The following is a 21,916-nucleotide window of genomic DNA, read 5'->3' on the forward strand; positions in this document are numbered from 1 at the left end:
GGGCCCACCTATGGCCACCCATGGACCAATCAGCATGTATTTCCTCTCCTCTGAAGCCCATAAAACCCGATTCAGCCAGATTCGAAAAAGGACAACAGGACAACCATCTGTGGAGAGAAGTTACCCACCCAAGGGTCTCCTCTCTGTGGGAGCTGAGAAGACGATGGGGTAACCTGCCTGTGGAGAGGAACTACTCACCCCAGGATCTCCTCTCTGCTGAGAGCTTAAAAGGGATGAGGGGATGACCAGCTGCAGAGAGGAGCTACCCACCCCAGGGTCACCTCTCTACTGAGAGCTGAAAGGGGATGATGAGATGACCAGCTCCAGAGAGGAGCTACACACCCGGGTATAGGTCTTCTCTCTGCTGAGAGCTGAAAAGACAAGAGGATGACCAGCTGTAAAGAGGAGCACCCACTGTGGGTCTCCTCTGAGCTGTTCTATTGCTCAATAAAGCTCCTCTACACCTCGCTCACCCTCCACTTGTCCATGTACCTCATTCTTCCTGGTGCGAGACAAGAACTCAGGACCTGCCAAATGGAAGGGCTGAAGGAGCTGTAACACAAACAGAGCTGAAACATGCCCCTTGCTTGCCACATTGTAGGTAACAAGAAGGAGAGAAAGAGCTGCCACCCTTTGGGAAACCCAGACCTAGGAGCTCCCATACTAGGGCTGTGACACCCGTTTTGGGGCTCTGCAGTTTCTGGCTTCTCCAAGATTCCAGGTGCCACCACGTTCCCTGGTGCCAGCCGTGGAACACTTGTGGTACACTTGGTCCAGCCATGGCCTTGCAGGGAGTCAGCACCCATGCTGGGACCTGGAACTGCCCTTTCCACTGCAGCCAGTGTGCCTGGCTGTGGGCAGTGGCTGGACCCCATGCTTGCTTGCTTACATACCCTGTGCCACTCCACTTGCCCTTGGTAGGCATGGGGTCCAGGTCAGTAGCACCTCCCGAGGGGAGCCTGCCAGGCCAAGTGGGCCCAGAAGGCCAGAGGAAAACTGAGGCAAAAGCGCCACTGGCCACAGAGGTTTCTGGCTGGTAAGCCATACCCCAAAAATCCTATAACCATATCTGCTCGACCCACTTGTCTCCTTTCATCCCTCAGAGGAGCTGGGGATTGCGGTAAGTTCTCTCTTGGATTTCAGAGTTCCATGGGCTTGTGTTTTGAGCTATCCGAGTTTCTTTGTGCAAATTTCTGTTCCAAACTGGATTTGGAAACAGTGACAGAAACTGGACTGGGTCCAGGATCAAATGTGATGTGGTAATTAACTGGCTTGGATCCAGTTAGAGGCCTCGTACAACTCACTGGGTCAGAAAGAAACTGGTAGTAAATGCTAATATTGCAGGGGTTGAAAAGTTCGGCTTTTGAAAATTCACACGGATTTTTGTGTTCTAACCCTTTGTTTCACTTTTTGTGCACACGTAGGTAGGAAAAAAAAAATCATTGGCTAAATTAATCAAGGGAGCCTGAAAACAAAGTATTTCAAATAAAAATGGGATCTTTAATATCTGGAAAACTGAGTTCCTTCCAGCTTACACATTAGGTCTGGGAAGCAGCGAAGTCTTACAGAAATGGCAAAATGTTGCTAAAGATAACTCACAGTGGAATGGTCTGAATGAACAATGTACTGAAGTGCATGTGAAAATCAGAGTTCCCAAATTAGTCTCATCTAGGGATGCCTATTAATATGCAGAAGCTTCTAAAAAGATTTAGAAATGAAAGGACCCATCTGGGAACAAGTTTGACACTTGCCAGTTTGATACTGGGTGCTAAGCAGAGTGGCTAATGTCTATGTTTTGTCACAAGTATTTTGCTCTGGCCAGAATGAAAAATGCTAATTTGGTTACTCCATGCAACTCCTTGGTCAGCAACTTGCAAATCTGAGGATTTTGCCTGTGGTTTCATGATTTTTCTTTGTGATGCAGGATGGACCCCGGAGCTACAGTGTGGCAAACAGGGTCGCTAGGGTCTCCTAGGGAAAGAGAACCCAGAAATCTGACATACTGGGAAAAAGGGTAAAAATTTCTTACGAGTCAGACTTCCGGTCTCTCTCTCTCTGTGCAAACTGGTTGAATGAATGGTAAAAATCACTGTTTATCTCCTATAAAGTTTGATTAATGGAAAAAAATGATTTCTGAGGTTAATCTTAAGCTGTAGCCAATCTAGTGTGGTTTGTGTGTCTTTCTGTATGGTTCTATCAGAAAGAAGAACACCTTAGGATAATACATGGGCTTAGAAGCTCATCAACCCGCTGTTCAAGCCAGTCTGCCAAACTGGTCAGTAACAGACTTTGCTGCAGTTCCCTGAAACAAGCAAAAACCTGGATGAGATTTCCATTTTGTTCTATGTCCTTGGGAGCTTGACCTTGTAACCACATGGCGGTACTTTCTTTTGGTCTCTGACATTTTACAATGGCGGCCTGGCTTAGGAAATGTGTACTTTCTGGTTAATATCTGCGTGGCCTTTACCATTTGCTGATTCTCTTTCCCCCACCATGAACAACTTCTAGCTTCCCTTCTTATATCTGCCTTTCTCTTAGTTACCTTTGAAGATTCTAGATTTTATGAAAACTGTTTGCCAGCTCTTTGAAAGTACCTTATAGACTTGTGGTTAAGTCATAAACTTAGTTGAGGCTTCTTGTTTTCACCTGTGAGGTTACTTTTGGTAAAGTTTAAAAGTGAAAAATATTGGCCACTTGGTGTGGCTAAAGTCGAGTAATAAGAGATTTTAAAAAACTTTTATAAAGAGTGCTATATTTAAAAGTCAGCTTAATTAAAAGCAAATACTCAAGTTCTAACAGCCTGGGACACCCTGGGAAAAGCAGAGGAAACACCACAGACCCTGTTTTGGGAAAATCCTGTTTTCCTAATGAAACTTCAGGAATTAAAAGCAGATATATCCCTCTCAAAATCTAAGGTTTTGTTCAGTTTTGCATGGTGTTAGCTGATAAAATTTTGAGTTATCAGGGGTGTCAGGAAATGACTTCGAAGACTACCATGGGAGATGGGCTGACTCCCTCTTTTTGAAATCCAGGATCTGGTATAAAGATGGGACCCTTAATTTCTGGAGATCTGTTCTACCTTCCAGTTGTGCCTGCTTATTATATTAGACTGTAAAAACTGCATACTTTCCTGGTCCTATTTCTCCAAGGACTCCACCCTGAAGCAAGTAATCCAATTAAAAAAAAAACTTAGAAATTAGTAAATGAAAAATCTTACAACTATTGGATCTTCTTCTGTGTAGTTATATATATGTGTGTGTGTGTGCGCGCAATATTTACATAAAAGAGCTCTAATTGGCTTAAAGAAAAATAAGTGTTTAAATCAAATATTTTGAAAAAATTAAAAACTGTAAGGCCTTTTAGTTCCTGTAACTTTGGTAATTTTTGGGAAATAAACATTTTTAAACATTATGGGTAAAATAAAAACGTCTTCAAAATGTAAACATGTGGTTTAAATTATGCAGGTCAGACATTAGGTTTGTTGAATGCTTTAAGGTCATAAACTGTTTCTTTAGCTTTTGAAAATTCTTCAGTTAACCTACTCTGGAGCGTAAGATTCTACCTAAGAATCTTACCTAAGAATCTTTGGACTGAGTTCATGCATTAGGCCCCAACAGACAAAACCAAACAAAAATGAAGTTGCTTGTGGTAAATGTGACATTATCAAACTGAGACTTTAAGGAAACATATAGATCCTAGGCCAGAACAGACCAGGTTTTGTTTTTCTCCTAAAAACAAGATGTTCCAACATAAGGGGATACCCTCTACTCAAGTCCTGGTTCCTACCTTTGCAAAAGTAGGAACCACCTAAGGCCTGGAGACATGTGGAATTAGCCATGTCCCTTAGCTATGCAAAGAAGTTATAAAGAAAGGAGATTGTATATAAGAAAGGATCTTGTATGGTAAAATCTTGTCCTAAAGTAAAATAACTAGTTATTTAATAAGAGGGATGTTTAGGACAATTCAGAAAGTCCAGGCATGTTGTAGATGGTCTTTGTAAGTTGTGAAAAGATTCATGAAAGGAAATGTATGCACTAGAAGCTCCTAACAGTCACCATTATATCATGCAATTGAGACTACTAAAAAAACAGTTTTACATGCAAGGTGTGTAAAGAAATATATTAGTCTGTTTTCACGCTGCTGATAAAGACACATTTGAGACTGGGAAATTTATTAAAAAAAAAAAAAAAAACTTTAATGGGCTTACAGTTCCACGTGATGGAGAAGGCCTCACAATCATGGCCAAAGGCAAGGAGGAACAAGTCACATCTTACATGGATGGCGGCAGGCAAAGAGAGAGTTTGTGCAGGGAAATTCCCACTTATAAAACCATCAGATTTCATGAGACTTACTATCATGAGAAAAGCATGGGAAGGACCTGCCCCCACGATTCAACTACCTCCCACCAGGTCCCCCCTACAACACATAGGAATTCAAGATGAGATTTGGGTGGGGACACAGCCAAACCATATCAGGAAAGTAAAAGATGTTTTTAGTAAAAGATTAAAAGTCATCAAAATGTGGATTTTCTTTCCTAAATTCAGAGGGTTAAAAGATTGTTTTAAATTAGATAAGATAAAGCTAAAGGTATGAACAAGTTGTGGAAGATTTGTGAAAAATTAATCTTGTAAAAGAAATTGTGTGTGAACATATTGGCCACTTACCATCATTTTGGCTGTCAAAACTTGGTGCTAAGGCCCTAAGTTTTCATCGTGTTGTAATCTACCTAAGTGAGAACCTAACCAGAAAGGGGGAATTTTTTTTTTAAACAAAATTATGGGAGGCCCTTGTTTTGGACTGAGCTCATGCATTAGGCCCCAACAGACAAAATCAAACAAAAATGAAGTCGCTTGTGGTAAATGTGACATTATCAAACTGGGACTTTAAGCAAACACATAGATCCTGGACCAGAACAGACCAGGTTTTGTTTTTCTCCTAAAAACAAGATGTTCCAACATAAGGGGATACCCTCTACTCAAGTCCTTGTTCCTACCTTTGCAAAACTCACAGTTCTGTTTCCAGTGGTTTTCAAGAACAAATTACTACATTTACAATGGTGACAGTGACAGCAATGACTAAAGTTCTGGTCAATCTCTCAAAATTGAGAAAATGACCAAAAGAGGGGAATTGTTAAATCAAGTTTAGTCTACAGTTGCCTCCCTACATATTTAAGTTCAGCCTAAAGATTTTTCTATACATTGTGAACTACAACAAGTGGAGGGGTAAACTGACCTTAGCCAACACCTGTGCCAATTACTGAGTTTTGGCCAATAAAATGTAGCCAACTGTCCAAATAAGGCAAACGCTAAGCTATAATCAATCCCATTGTTTCTGTACTTCACTTATGTTTTCTGTACGTCATTTTCCTTTTGCTGTCTGTAATTCTTATTCCACCACATGGCTGCACTGCAGTCTCCCTGATTCTGCTGTGATTCTAGGGGCTGCTCAATTCACAAATTGTTTACTGTTCATTAAACTCCTTTAAATTTAATTCAGCTGAAGTTTTTCTTTTAACACAACCAATACAACCATTTTATTTTTCACTTTTGGTACAGTATTCAATAAATTATATTAGGTATTCAACACTTTATTACAAAATAGGCTTTGTGTTCAATGATTCTGCCCAACTGTTGGCTAAAGTGTGTTCTGAGCAAATTTAAGGTAGGCTTGGCCAAGGTGATGTTCGGTAGGTTAGACATATAACATGTATTTTGACTGACAATATTCTCAACTTATGATATGTTTATCAGGACATAACCCTATTGTAAGTCAAGGAGCATTTGTATACATATTGTTAAACTTTAAGTTGGAAAATGCTTCCTTAAGACCAGATTTCACTACATAAGGCTTCTGTATAATAAAAGACACCATGAAAAAAAAGTCATGGCAAGTTAGAGCCTAAGATACCAATATGTACAATGATAAAAGGATTTTATTTAATACATAGAAAGCTTCTTCAAATCAGTAAGAAAAATGACTAAGAACCTCATTTTCAAAAGGGCCAAGAACACCAGCAAGCTCATAAGAAATGAAAACATGTCCAACACCACTTATATCAGAAAAACACAAATTTAAAAAACAGTGTGATTTTTAACCCATTACATAGGCATAAATTAAATAAACGCTGGTGAAGCATGAGTAATGGGCATTCTTTCTTTGGTTTAATATTCTGAGAGGCCAACTATGTAGTATCTACCAAGTAGTGGGCCAGGATACAACAATTCCACTTCAAACCTATCAAGGTATGCATAAAAATGAATATACAAGAATTTAATGACAGCATTATTTGCAGTGAAAGATTCTAAGCAATTAAAAGGTTCATTAATACAGGCATAGGTCTATAAATTACTACTGTATGGAATACTATGAGGCCATTAAAATAATGAGGAAGAAGGAGAGTGCTCTGTACGTACTGACCTGGAAAGGTTTCCGTATATTGTAAAAAGCAGCTCATCTTAGAACTTATTTTATAGTATAACCCCATTTGTGTGGAAATAGTTTGTGTGATGTGTCACTCAGTGTACATGTATGCATGAGTGCATATAGAAGTGTGTGAGAAGCGATATAAGTAACTGTTCACAAGACCCCCCTTTAAGAAGGCAGAGGGAACAGGGGACACAGAATGAAGGATGATTTTTGCTTTTTCCTATGTATTTCCACTCTTTGAATTAGGTATGATGATTCCAGGGCATGTTTCTTTGGATTTTTTAGACTGCTTCCTTCTATCCTTCTACCCTTCCTGAGAATCAGATGTGTCCTCTTTAATCAGAATTTAATAAAACAATCCAGGAAAGGCTGAGGTGAATTAGGGCTGGGCTGAAAGAAATGGGGGCCACATTAAAAATGGAAAGAAAAAATAAACACTAAATTGGAAGTCAGAAGACCATTCCTGGTTCCATTGTTACAGTAAGTAGGCAGTCAGACATGAGCAGGGCAGGAGAGGGTCCCCTCCCACCACCAGGATGCCAGGCAACCATCAGGTGATAGTCAGGTGGTTGTGACAGTGCCTCTCGAATAATAACTGGTCACAGCTGGTGCTAGAGAACGGCAGTCTCCCAATAGATATATTAAACACCTGCAACTGGTGATCAGCAGCTTCCTGATAAGATCTCAGGAGTTGAGTGAGTGGGCTCAAGCATGGGCATGAAGAGGCAAAATGGCAGAGTTTCACTGGTTTATGACCGTCCTCTAGAAACACTTGACTGGTAAAGGAAAGATGCCTCAAGTGAGCACGTGTACCAACTCCAGTAAACACACTGTACATGCAGCCCCTCCTGAGAGCTGGCAGGCCACTGCACATGCTGACAGCCCACTCGAAGGGAGGAATCAGGGGAGAAGGACGCAGGCCCTGGAAGCATGCCAACGTATAAAACCCCAAGTCAAAGGTCAAACACTGCACTTGATCTGTCAAGTAACCCACTTGGCCTTATTCTAAGTGTACTTTACTTCCTTTTGTTCCTGATCTAAAGTTTTTTTTTTTAATAAATGTTCACTCCTGCTATAAAACTTGCCTTGGTCTCTCACTCTGCCTTATGTCCCTTGGTCAAATTCTTTCTTCTGAGGAGGAAAGAACTGAGGCTGCTGCTAACACTATCACTAATTAGCAAGTGTGATAACCTTTCTGGACATCCATTTCTCTTCAATAAGGAGAGAGCTAAACGTGATGTTCTTCAAGGTTCCTTCCAGTTCAAAGAATACATGAACACTATATATAACTAGGCTGGTGGCTTGCCTTGAGATTCTAGTTTCCCAACTGCAATGTCTGAAAATACTTGATTTAAAGTATTTTATTAAAATTATCGTCAGCATGTAGCCACTAAAAATGGTTAATATGAAGACTATGGAAAAAAAACATGGAAAACATTCATAGGATAAAAACGTACTTGATAAAAATGCTGGGCTCAACATGGATATAACCATGCAAATACACATGCATAGAATCAAAGACTTAAACACACAAAAAGGAAAATAACTATTTCACCTGTCTGATGTGTTTTTCTGATACCAACCAGTTCTCCAGTATCAACACCAACTCTGTGATGTCAACTGGGTGTCCTACAATTCAATTTAATTCTGACACTAGAGTTAGCATCAGACTCCACAGGTTTACAGGCTCAGCTTCACAATGATACTGACAGGAGGCAGCCAAATGCCAAGGCAGATAGGGGCAGGTCCCTGGTGAAACTGCACCTCCAAGCTAAACACAGTTTAAAGCCTGAAAGCCAAGCTATAAGTTAAATACTTGGACCAGACTGAGAACTTATCTTCCCATTTGGTGCGCTTTCCTCTGATTGATCCCTACTCTTCACCTATTTTATATATACCTACCCTTTTCTAATTGGTTTTCTGCAATGTCATGCCCACCTTTGAGTAGCGTCTTCGCTGTAAACTTTTTTGCATACTCACAAACCAATCAATCAGCATGCACTACCCACTCTGAGTCCATAAAATGCCCCAGACCCAACCACAGGGAGAGAAACCACCTGACTGTGGGAGTGTGGGATCACCCCCACTCCCCATAGTCCCTTTCCTGCTGAAAGCTGTTCCATTGACCAATAAAATCCTCCGCTCTCATCACCCTTCAATCGTCAGTGTGACCTCATTCTTCTTGGGCACTGGACAAGAGCTTGGGACCCACTGAGCGTGGGTACTCTGAAAGCCTTTGCCCTCACTGGTGGAGAGCAGCCACACTGCTGACTGGGCTGCTAATGTACCACCATCCATCGGGTTGCAGACAGCAGAACTCAAAAAGCTAATTAGCACACTAACATTCCCTCTGAGGCTTCGGGGTCACAGGCACTCCTACCTTGAGGTAACATGCCTGGTCTGGCAACAGACCCTGCACGGAAGTTGCTCCTATGTTGGCGCTTGGGGCTGCTAGTCAAACACCGTACTCGCTCACTCATGTGCTCACTCAAACAAGGGGCTGAGTGCAGCAGGCCAAGTGAGCAACAACGCTGTTTATGTCACCTGTGTGCAGGTGGACTGAGTCTCAAAAAGGAGTCAGCAAAGGGTGGTGGGATTATTATTAGTTCTTATAGGTTTTGGGATAGGTGGTGGAGTTAGGAGCAATGTTCTGGGGGGAGGGGGTGTATCTCACAAAGTAGATTCTGAAGGGTGGGGAGAATTATAAAGAACCTTCTTAAGGGTGGGGGAGATTACAAAGTACATTGATCAGTTAGGGTGGGGCAGAAACAAATCACAGTGGTGGAATGTCATCAGTTAAGGCTACTTTCTGTGGATCTTCAGTTGCTTCAGGCCATCTGGATGTATACGTGTGGGTCACTGGGGATATGATGGCTTAGCTTGGGCTCAGAGGCCTGACACATACTACTTCATACTGAGAAGCAAGGGCAATCTATTTCTCAAACCCAATTACCCTTTCCCTCCTCTTCTACATGAAATGGTCACAGTAAAGTAGACAGAGAGAAAGAAAACTAAACACTTTGCAAACATCAAAAGGGAGTTGAAGAAATGAGGGATTCCGCCATGAGGCAGACATAAAGCCAATCACAGCTTCCAGAAAATGCAGGCTGAAATTCTTTCCAATAGTTTTTGGTGAAAGCTGTTATGTCTCCGTTATTTAAAATTCTATATTGCTTGATTATTCATAGAACAGTTCTAGCTACTTGTATCTTATATGGAAATACAAAGAGCTGAGAGTAACCAAGCAACAAGGACACACTCTAGCAGGGTATCATAACTGATTACAGAGCTATAGTTGTAAACCAGAAATACAATTTGAAGCCCTCCATCCCCTGCAACTATCTGAGTGGACTCTCTCCTCAGCCACGGCATTCAAGAAATTTAACCTGAATAACTGGTTCAGGCCATGACAGGAAGTGGGGATTGGACGTGCCTCATTATTCCCCTGCAGCATTAATGTCAACACAGACCTTAAGTCTGATAAACATCTATAATCTATTCTCTTTGAAGCCTGCTATCTGGAGGCTTCAACTGCATGATAAAACCTTGGTCTCCACAATCCCTTATCTTAATCCAGACATTCCTCTCTCTCATAATAACTGTTTCAACCAATTGCCAATCAAAATATGTTTGAATCTACCTATGACCTGGAAGTCCCCTCACCCCTTCGAGTTGTCCTACCCTTCTAGATTGAACCAGTGAAAACCTCACATCTACTGATTAATGTATTATGTCTCCCTCAAATGCACAAAAGCAAGCTGTATCCTGATCACCTTGGGTACATGTTGTCAGGTTTTGTGTTCACACAGTCATTAAGATAGTGTGAAACTGGTACAAGGCTAGACAAAGCTACAGAACAGTGGAACAGAATACAGCCCAGAAGGTGAAGGTAGGCTTTTCAATAAACAATTCTGGGTAATTTTGATCTAAAAACAAATTTGACTGTACTTCAACTCATAGACAAAAAAACAAAAAATCAATACCCAGTATATTGTAGCTCTAAAATGACAAATGAAGAACGCTAATAATTTTTAAAGATAATTAAAATATATATATTTTCATGATTGGGTTAGAAAAATAACTTTAAGAAGGCTTAAAATGCCCTAACCAATAAAACCAGATTCATTAGAGTAAAACTGAGAATTTACACTAATCAAAAACCACTATTGAGAGAAAAAATACTTGCAACACACTTAAGCAAAGGGTTCAAATTCAGCATATAAAAATAACTTCTCTACAAATCAATACAAAAAAGAGAGACAATTCATTAAAATTGAACAAGTGACTCAGACAGGCACCCCACAAGAGGATACGCAATGGCCATGAAAAAGTGCTCGGCCTGCCTGGTGATCAACGAAATATCAATTAAAACCAGAATGAGCTCAAATAAGAAAAACCAAACATACCAAACGACACGAATGTGGAGCAACCAGCACCGTCATATGCTGCTGGTGGACGTATAAACAGATGAAAATCCATTTGAAAAAGTGTTTAGCATCATCTGCTGACAGAATCCAGATATGCCCTATTACCAGCAATTCTATTTTCAGGTATACACCCAAAAGAAATGTCTTCCTGCATTTACCAAAAGGCATGTCCAAGGATGTTCAGAGCAATGTTTGTCATTAAAAGAAAAATCCTAGGGAAATTAAATGTAACAGAGTTTAACTGAGCAAAGGAGAATGGGAGAATCAGGCAGCCTCCTGGGCCAGAGCAGGCTGAGAGACCCCAGTGCAGCCTGGGCCAGAGCAGGCTGAGAGACCCCAGTGCAGCCCGGGCCAGAGCAGGCTGAGACCCCAGTGCAGCCCGGGCCAGAGCAGGCTGAGACCCCAGTGCAGCCCGGGCCAGAGCAGGCTGAGACCCCAGTGCAGCCTGGACCAGAGCAGGCTGAGACCCCAGTGCAGCCTGGGCCAGAGCAGGCTGAGAGACCCCAGTGCAGCCCGGGCCAGAGCAGGCTGAGACCCCAGTGCAGCCCGGGCCAGAGCAGGCTGAGACCCCAGTGCAGCCTGGGCCAGAGCAGGCTGAGAGACCCCAGTGCAGCCATGTGGCAGAAGAAGATTTATAGTCAGAAAAAGGAAAGTGACATACAGAAAACCAAAGTGAGGTACAGAAACAGCCAGATTGGTTACAGCTCAGCGCTTACCTTATTTTAACACAGTTTGAACAGCTGGCCCCCTTTGATTGCAAGCCAAAACTCAGTGATTGCCACAAGAATAGGCTACCATTTTCTACACTTCCATTTGGGTTATAGTTCACTACGTACATAGAAGCCTTTAGGGCCGGGCGCGGTGGCTCAAGCCTGTAATCCCAGCACTTTGGGAGGCCGAGACGGGCGGATCATGAGGTCAGGAGTTCGAGACCATCCTGGCTAACACGGTGAAACCCCGTCTCTACTAAAAAATACAAAAAACTAGCCGGGCGAGGTGGCGGGCGCCTGTAGTCCCGGCTACTCGGGAGGCTGAGGCAGGAGAATGGCGTAAAAACCCGGGAGGCAGAGCTTGCAGTGAGCTGAGATCCGGCCACTGCACTCCAGCCTGGGTGACACAGCGAGACTCCGTCTCAAAAAAAAAAAAAAAAAAAAAAAAAAAAAAAAAAAGAAGCCTTTAGGTTGAACTTAAAATACATAAGGAGGCAGCTTTAGACTTAACTTGATTTAGCATTATAAGAGCCACAAACTTTGAACAACATCAGTGTCCACCAGCATTAGAATTGGATAAATACACTGTGATACATTCATACAATGGAATACTATAGGGCAATGAAAATAAATGAACTATAGGTACACGCAGCAACATATATGATTCTCACAAGCATAATGTTAACAGAAAGAAGTCAGACATAAAATGAGTCCATTTATATTAAGTTCAAAAGCAGATGAAATTAGGCCAGGCACAGTGGCTCACATCTGTAATCCCAGCACTTTGGGAGGCTGAGGCAGGCGGATCACTGGAGGTCAGGAATTCAAGACCAGCCTGGCCAACATGGCGAAACCCCATCTCTAATAGAAATACAAATATATTAGCCAGACATGGTGGTGCACACCTGTAATCTCAGCTACTCGGGAGGCTGAGGCAGAAGAATTGCTTGAACCCAGAGGCAGAGGTTGCAGTGAGCTGAGTCGGCACCACTGTACTCCAGCCTGGACAACAGAGCAAGACTCCATCTTAAGAAAAGCAGATAAAACTAACCTATAGTGTTAGAAGTTAGGATAGTGGTTTTCTTTGAGGGAAAAGGAAACTGTAGCGATTGGAAGGGGGCAAGAAGGAACCTTCTGTTGTGCTAAAGATGCACTATTTATTGATCTACATCGTGGTTACCTGGGAGTGTTCACTTTGCTATAACTCAGAGCTATACACTCTTGTGTAATTTTCTCTATTTTTGTTATTTTTCTATAAAAACTGGTTTAAAAAAAAGTAGTGCTGCAGTTGGACTTCATAGATATTGTCTTATCTTTACAATAATTGTTTAAAACTATCATTACCCTCATTTTTAGAGACAAGGATGAAAATCCAAAGAAGTAAATTATCCTGCCCCATGTCACAGCTGGCACATGACAGAGCCAAAGCTTCAAACTCAAGTTGAGTTGATGCTCAAACCCATGAACCCTGCAGTAAAAGCAATGCCAAACTTAATTATGTCTTCAGGACTTCCCCGGTCCTACTTTCCCTTCCCTCTGAAATCGTTTTCTACATTCTCATCTCACGTTCTCACCCCTCATCAAGTGCTTCCCTTTATCTTGGGGGGAAAAGTGCTTCAGAGTTTACCTATTGCAACTTTGGGTTTAGTTATTTCTCAGAAATAAGCTGTTCTTTCTACAGAAAAAGAAAAAAATGTTATTTACAATTTCCCAACTGGTTTCTAAGGAGAGGGTGTTCTATTTGCTGAGCTAGTTGATGGCTATAAGCACACGAAAAGTGGACTGAGCGGAAGGAACTAAACTGCAAGTGAAAAGGTATGATGGAGCTGCTGGGGGAAAGGTGTGATGGGGCTGGTGGGGGAAAGGTGTGATGGGGCTGGTGGGGAAAGGTGTGATGGGGCTGGTGGGGAAAGGTGTGATGGGGCTGGTGGGGAAAGGTGTGATGGGGCTGGTGGGGGAAAGGTGTGGTGGGGCTGGTGGTGGAAAGGTGTGGTGGGGCTGGTGGTGGAAAGGTGTGATGGGGCTGCTGGGGGAAAGGTGTGGTGGGGCTGGTGGGGAAAGGTGTGATGGGGCTGGTGGTGGAAAGGTGTGATGGGGCTGCTGGGGGAAAGGTGTGGTAGGGCTGGTGGGGGAAAGGTGTGATGGGACTGGTGGGGAAAGGTGTGATGGGGCTGCTGGGGGAAAGGTGTGATGGGGCTGCTAGGGGAAAGGTGTGATGGGGCTGGTGGGGAAAGGTATGATGGGGCTGGTGGTGGAAAGGTATGATGGGGCTGGTGGTGGAAAGGTGTGGTGGGGCTGGTGGTGGAGGAGGCTGAAGCCAAGATGGTGGAGAGGCCGCTTGGTGGATGATCCAGAGAAAGACCACTTGGTGGCTGACAATAGACAGAGATTTGCAGAAGAGAAGAAAAACGAGGCCACCTGGAGAGAAATTATGAGAAAGACAATGACTATTGAAAGATGTTTGTAAAAATGTGGTATAGAATATGGCCTATCAACCTCATTCTAATCTTCCCAAAAGAGGTCTCAAAGTAGACTGAATGCCCTGGTTTTATTTTCTCTAAAACCCAGTCAAACCACTGAAATAACAACTCTTAAAATGAAAAAGTTTGTTCATGTACCTCCCAAAACCATTTACATATACACCATGCATTTTACCACACAAACTGTGGCTCAATGAATGGTAGCTGAATAAACCTCACCTGAACTTTCCAAGAATCCACGGACTAGAAGCATTTTTATTTGCTTGAAATTGCTTATGCCTCATAGCATAAAAAACACCATTCACTCCCTTCTTTGATTCCTATTTGAGGAATCAAAAGAACAGCATGAAACAACCAAGTGAGTTTTTGCAGATGAGTCCAGTGAGCCAGGATGGCCTCATATGCTCTACATTACTGTTCAGGTCCACTCACTTCAGATCCCATAATTTGTAATAACCTGCATAACTTTTTATTGACAAATCATAGTTGTATACCTTTATGGGGTATATGATGTGGTGTTTCGATACAGGCATACAATGTGGTACGATTAAATTAAGCTAATTAACATATGCATCACCTTTTTTGCCTCTAGTTTGTTATGGTGAGACATTTGAAATTTATTCTTAGTTATTTTGAAATACAGAATACATTATTTTGTACTATAATCACACTGGTGCTCAAAAGATCACAAAATCTGTTTCTCCTGTTTATCTAAAATGTTGTGTCCTTTGATCAATGACTCTCCATTCCCTCCGTCCCACATCCCCAGCCTCTGATAACCATCATTTTATTCTCTACTTCCATGAGTTCAACTTTATTAGAGTCCACATATAAGTGAGATCATGCAACATTTGTCTTTCTTGTGCCTGGCTTATTTCACATAGCATAAGGTCCTCCTGACATATCCACATTGGCACAAACGACAGAATTTCCCCCCGGCCTTTTAAGGCTGATTGGTATTCCATTGTGTATATATATCATAGTTTATCCATTTACCCATTGATGAATACTTACACTGATTTAATGTCTTGGCTATTATAAATAGTTCTGCAATGAACATGGGAGTGTAGTTATCCCTTTTACATATTGGTTTCAGTTCCTTTGGATATATGCCCAGAAGTGTGATTACTGGGTAATTTAGTAGTTCTATTTTTAGTTTTTCCAGGAACTTCCATACTATTTTCCATAATGGCCATACTAATTTATATTCCCACAAAAAAATGCTTCTGATCCCATGTAATTTCCTTGTTGGATCTTTAGATACTGGTATACTGGCAAAAAGATTTTAAAAAAAAGTTTAATCCATCACTCTTCAATTTGAGACTATCTTTATCTTCAAATTATAATTCCAACTCATAATTATTACATATAATTTATCAATACCGAGTATTAATAAGTTATGTGTATCTTTCAGCAATTCGTAATCTCACTACTGTCATCTGTAACATGAATGAGTTGAACTAAATGACCTAAGTTGTTTGCAGCTCTCAGTTTTTTATATTCTAAAAACTGAGACTCTGTATTTTAATCTCTTGCTTCCACTCTCCTGAGCCAAAGATCTTTACTAATATTTCCTTGAACACAATATGTGATTCTTGAGTCTCCAGTCCCCACTTTCCATTCCTCTCCTAAAAGTCAAGCTTTAGTTCCCATTTATGTTGGGAGAGTCAGTCTCCTCTCTACAGCTCCCAGCTATGTACGTATACTAAGCGGAAGCTTAGCACAATACACTTCACCTCTAGTTTCCCAGTGAACCTTTTTCTGCAACCCAGAACTGCAAGACATTTCTGGTCTTTAGTCTGTACAGCTTCCAATTTCTAGGCTATCACAATCCAATCACTCCATGTAAGTGATGATAGCATGCTATAGGGGTCTATGAAAGATAGTACAATGAACAAACCCATTCCCCAGACGGTAAAAGAGAAAGTCAGGATAATTTGTCTGGACACATAACTTTAAAGGAAAATCCACTGCTGACTAATGCAGCCCGCTAGCTATGAATGCAGGAATTAAAACGCAAATTATAGTAGGCCAATAAAGTAGTATGAGGTATTTACAGCTCTCTTTGACTGGTAAAGCAAGGATATCTGACTTACCGGGAAGGGTGGCAAACAGCTCTCATTTTATAATGAAGGAAATTCAAACGAGAAACAAACCAGAAAACAGGTGGATCTTTATTAAATTGAGGGATGGGTTATTTCTCTATTTAATCTAAAATACTCTAAATAGGGATGTTTCTGAATTGCTCCTAGGTTCTGAGGAAAGATGTATCTCCTGGGGATGCCGCATGTCTGGACAATTAGCTTACTTCCAATAACTACAATGTATTGTGCTAAATTCTCTTCTCTACAAAAGCTATGGTCCTCACACTCAGCAGGGCAGTACATCTGCCATTCCCCAGGCCCCGGCCAGCTCTGAGATGCTGCAGGTAGAGAGAAAAGCTTTTCCAGATGCACACTGACAGAGAAACCACATATGCACAATTCAATTCAGAAAGCATGAGTGTTTTTCTTCAAACTTGTTTCTTTCTCATTCTGTGAGCAATTCAGTCACCGACAGTTCCCTAAATGGTATCATTTTAATTCCAAAAGCATTAACCTCACTTCCCCTGAGGATTTTGAGATGTACATCATGACAATGTATTTTTAAAATTTCTTAATAGTGAGAAATTTCAGGCAGTCCTTCATAATACAAAATAGGAGATGGAGGCGAAAGGAAGCCCAGCTTTGGGTTGAGTGTTTGGAACAGGTTCTTCCTCTGAACCTCGAGCTGTCCACAGATAGCTGTGGGGTGGGGTGGAGGGTCTAAAATATATGCTAAATTCGGTGTCATGTTTTCTTCTGTGGCTTTCTATCACTGCTAGATTTTAAAGGAGTCCAAAAATATGAAGAAGAACTAACCCCGGTAAAACTGAGGGAAGGTGCCACAGGTCAGTCCAAATGTGTCCTTCACCCAGTCAAGCCCTGGCCCTGGGGAGAAAATCACCTGCAATAAAGCTAGCATGCTCGAGTCACTAGAGGCTTATGAGCACATCAGACTTCTAAAGAAAACAAATCACAAGAAGCAAATCCATACCATGTATTTGTCTTTGAAAAAATATGCCAGGGAAGGTATTTAGAAAAAAATACAAGATATATATGTATACATAAATATATATCTATATGTAAATAGATACTATATATTTAATTTACTGAATGTCAAGAAACTTGGAGTAGTTTTATAAGACACGCTCTTGGTGAAGATACTAAGAATTCTCATTCCTACCTCACATTGATTTATAAATTTAATACAATTCGAATAAAAATTTTGTTTTTCTAGAAGGATGAACATATGAGGAAACCCAAAAACATTTTTTAAAAGTATGCAAAAGAAATGGAACCGTCAGATTCTGAGATGTATTGTAATGCTACAATAAGATAGGGCATAATATACAAACATATCAAAGACAACAGAAAGCCCCCAACAGTCCTAAACAAATTTGGGGGAAATAAAAGTCTGCTATAGAACTAATTAGCAATTTAGAAAAAAAGTTGTCTTCCATCTCTAGCTCAGACTGTATACCAAATTAAATTTTTCATATGAAATGGAGTGATGGAAGGAGAGAAAAAAAGAAGTAGAAGGAAATCTTTCAAGAAATATGAAAACATTGGTAAACTTAGATTAGAAAGTCTTTAAGCTAAAAGAAGAATCAGAAATTATATAATGAAAGGATAGATTTGATTATGTAAATATTTAAAACTTCCACACAACACAAAATACAGTAAAATTAAAAACAAGTGATAAAAAGTAAAATAACAGTTTCAAAATGGTAATTCTCAGGGATAGGTATTTAGTAAGAAAAAACAATTATGGCAACATGGTAATATACATCAGAAACCTTAGAAAGGCGTATACTCTTATGTACAGCAATTCTACCTGTCAGCATTTATCCTAAGATAAAATACTTCTACACAAAGACTTACAGTACTATTATTTATAACACATCATGTATAACTGAAATAAATTTTTATAATTAGTAAAAATCATTTGAAGAGTTTAAATAAAAAAGTAGTCTATAATGATTCAAATTTTTATTTTTCAGTATTAAATTCACATAGGCCTATCATGTTTCAAAATATTGACAACAGTTTCTCTGAAATAGAATCATAGAAAGTTTCTTTTGCTTCATGACTTTTCTGTGTATCTTCAAGTTTTATTTTATTTTGTAATGTAGGGGAACATTTAAAACCCTATGAGAGATTTTCTGAGATCAGTAAACAAACCCTTCATATTAAGATGAAGCAGGAATCTACAGAGTAAGCCTCTGAATAATAGCCGTCATATTTCCTATGAACTGATTATACTATAAAATATAACCCTCCCACAGGATGATAAAAACGGAAGTTTGTCTTCGTGCCCTTGTACTGAAATCCCGTGTCGTGCGGTATGACAACACCAGCACGTGTGTGCAGATTCTTCTCCAGGAGGGCTTGAGAAGCCTGTCCGCCCAGGGCCTGCCGGGCACTCGTGGTGGCAGTGTAACTGTGCAGGAGATCTCCTGCGTGCGCCCAGGGCCTGCCGGGCACTCACGGTGGCAGTGTAACTGTGCAGGAGATCTCCTGCGTGCGCCCAGGGCCTGCCGGGCACTCGTGGTGGCAGTGTAACTGTGCAGGAGATCTCCTGCGTGCGCCCAGGGCCTGCCGGTCGCTCGTGGTGGCAGTGTAACTGTGCAGGAGATCTCCTGCGTGCGCCCAGGGCCTGCCGGTGGCTCGTGGTGGCAGTGTAACTGTGCAGGAGATCTCCTGCGTACCTCTCCAGGTGTGCGCCCTTTCTGGGCCCCACTGACAGGCCTGAAATGATAGGCTCAAGCGCTCCCGGTCTGCTGACTTCTCTCTGGGTTTGGCCAATGGGAATGACGGTGGGGGACCAGAGAGTGGGATGAGAAGAGATCAGGCTGTCTGCCCTCAGCATCCAGCCTGGCATGTCACTACGGACCGGCGGCACCTCCCGGCTGAGGGCTGCAGGTCCTGCCCAGCAGTTGTCTCCACACCACTCAGCCTCCCTCTTAAGTTCTAGCTTCCGATAGCCACTCCTACTCTTGCCCCTTCAGGCCTGGGTGTGGTAAAAGCTTGTTCTTGGTACTAGCCCCAGAGTAGCGCTCTCTTACTGCTTTTCCTAAACCCGGTCTGTACCTTTGTGACAGGTCTCTAATAAACTCTCCTCAAATCACTCCATTTGAGTGCCAGCTGATTCCTGATTCGTACGACCCTCATTCATACAGTCATATACATAATTACCCTAGAGAAAACAAAGTTAAGTGCATTTGGACTAAACAAAGCAAAAGGAAAAAAGTGACCTAACGTTGTTTAGGAAATTTTCCATTCAAGTTTGGGTTAAACAGAAGTTCAGCCCTATGCTACTTCTGTGCTTCAATTACCTAGAACATCCTTATGCTTTCTTTACTGCTGTGTCTGAATTGCTCTGCTTAGAGGAAACAATCATTTTCCACCCTTGTGCTATTCACTTTTATACAATTATGATTTTTGGAAAATCAAATGTGGGCAAGAAGACTTAAATCACTATCCATATTTTCATCAAGGATATGAGTTTTCATCCTGGAAGTCAAACACCACAGAAAGAAAATGCTGTGAAGTAACCAATGCCCTGCAGAGTCATAAGCAGCAACTGTGTAAATGAAAGCTAGAAATGATCTCAAGATTCCACTGCCAGTGTGTTCTCAATCACTGGAGTAATCTGATATTATGGGAAAACCTACCGAACCACCCAACTTTGATCTGTTCATATCTATCAATGAACAGGAATGGAAAAAAGCACTATAACCGGATAGATAGATAGACCTTAATACACACACACCTAATAAAAACAACAACTATAAGCCATGTATAGGTAATCTCTAAATATCAGGAAGAAGGCAAAGAGGTTTCAGGGATATATACACACATATGCAATTCTTAATATCTTATATACCCATCCTCTAATGCTTTGGTGTCATTTTACAGTTCATGTGAAACTTTCACTTAAATAGTAACCATATCTAGATACCCATTTCATTTAAATAAATTCAAGTAAAGTTCCTAAGCAGGTTTCCAGAGAGTTAGGTTGCTTTAAAGTTGGCCATGCATTAAATAAAGCTTTGTCTCACAAAAGTGAACGAGTAACCGATATGGTATCTGTACATTCACTCTGCACAAGGTTCCTTTATCTCCAAAGCATTACTCAAAGACAAACACGAAATCAGATTACAGCTCTAGAGAACTATGCTCTGCCTCTTCTAGCAACACTGCCAGCTCACAAAATTGTATGAGGACCAACCACCGGCTTCCTGAGGGATTTGCAATCTGCCTTCTCCATCAGGTCCCCCAAGGTTCTCCTGCTTCACACACATGCCCCCTTTCATTCATTCCACTGCATTCACTTTCAGCTTTCAGAGAGGCTCGTTAACAATAAGCGTGCAAAGGTTCACTTTAACAGCAAAACCAAAAAGAGAGCCTTCAGCATTACATTTTATAATGAAACAAAACCCCAGATTTTGAGAGTCAACTAAGCTAGAACTAAAAGCCATTGCAGGAAGAGATTCATTCTTGGGTCCCTAGCTTCTTTTCACATTACCTGCTTCAGTGTACTTCAGTCCCACTTTTTCTTCTGTGTCTTTTGTTTTTGGGGGTGGCCAGACAGCTTGAAGTCTGCCAGGAGTCCTGTCATCCTGCTCAGTCGGGCTATGGTCAGCCTGTGGAAAGAGCAGGCAAATAAGAAGTGAAATGTAGTCATAGCCAATTAATTCCTGAAAAATGACATGCTAACCCTAATTCTGAAGTTAATTTTAATGGCCAGTTGCACATTGCTCTCATTCACTGTAACTGAGATATCTTTCCATAGTGTGACCCTTTTCCAGAAGTATAACATGATCAGTTGAGGTGAAAATTTAAAACAACGAAAAAAACCTCGAGGCTAAGTATGTATCACACAACCCTTAAAAGATGATTTTTATTAATTTCAAAAAGCACAAATATATTTTGACCTGAAGATACAGACATAAAGGTACTACACCAAAGTACATTTATAGGAATGTTTACAAATGTATCCCAGACTCCAGGATTATTTAACATAAAAACTAACTTCATGAACATCAGTGGTAGACCAAGACACACTTTTTCAAACATTCCACACTGCTAAATTTGCTTTTATTCCTATGAACGAATGAATGAGATTACCTTCATATTCCAGTCATTTTTATATGGGTTGATTTTTACAACTAGGAGAATGCTACATTGTGCTCGGTTTTTTAACTGCAATCTGAGAAATTTTGCCAAAGACTTTCATTTTTAACATTCTAACTGAATATTTTAAATATATAAAAGGAACAATAATCATACACTGAACTGATATTAAGCAAGAAATTCTATTTATTGTTCTTATGATCGTTTAAGATCTACTGGACAGGTACTCGCTCATCTTTAGAAATTACCTGAGTTAGTTTTCTTTGAGTAATAACAGCTTCCATTAATTAGATGCTTCTCATGCACTGCCTTTGTTTAATTCTCGTAACAACCATATACCCATTTTATTTTCCTCATTTTGCACATGAGGAGATTGAGGCTTGGAGATTATTAAGGTTACCCAGCCAGTAAATGGCAGAAGTAGAATAGAAACCCAGGTCTCATTCTAAATCCAGCGCTCAATCTGGAAGCCTTCCATTCGATGTGGAACACTCTAATCACACCACGAACACCCATTCTGCCAAATGGTAGACTTTCAAAGGAATGATAGAGTTTCTGCGGAGGTATAATTAAGTGGTGAGGAAACCCTGTCAACTTGGGCTATACTTCCATCTTGCATCACTTCCTCATGCTACTTAGTTTTATCAGTGCATTTA

General features: G+C 41.0%; 1 protein-coding gene across 20 annotated transcripts in view; it reads right to left on the bottom strand.

The window, feature by feature from the left end:
• The window catches only part of FMN1 (formin 1), a 419,977-nt gene that overhangs the window by 273,270 nt on the left and 124,791 nt on the right, over positions 1-21,916 (bottom strand). For 15 of the 20 annotated variants that reach the window (XM_073995415.1, XM_073995416.1, XM_045397178.2 and 12 more), the window contains one exon: positions 20,653-20,770. The exons of the other annotated variants lie outside the window; for them this stretch is intronic. In XM_073995415.1, coding sequence (XP_073851516.1) covers positions 20,653-20,770 — 118 coding nt within the window. The remainder of the gene's footprint in view (positions 1-20,652; positions 20,771-21,916) is intronic. 20 annotated transcript variants of the gene reach the window in all.

This window comes from Macaca fascicularis, chromosome 7 (genome assembly GCF_037993035.2).
Source record: "Macaca fascicularis isolate 582-1 chromosome 7, T2T-MFA8v1.1".
NCBI classification, from domain to species: Eukaryota; Metazoa; Chordata; class Mammalia; order Primates; family Cercopithecidae; genus Macaca; species Macaca fascicularis.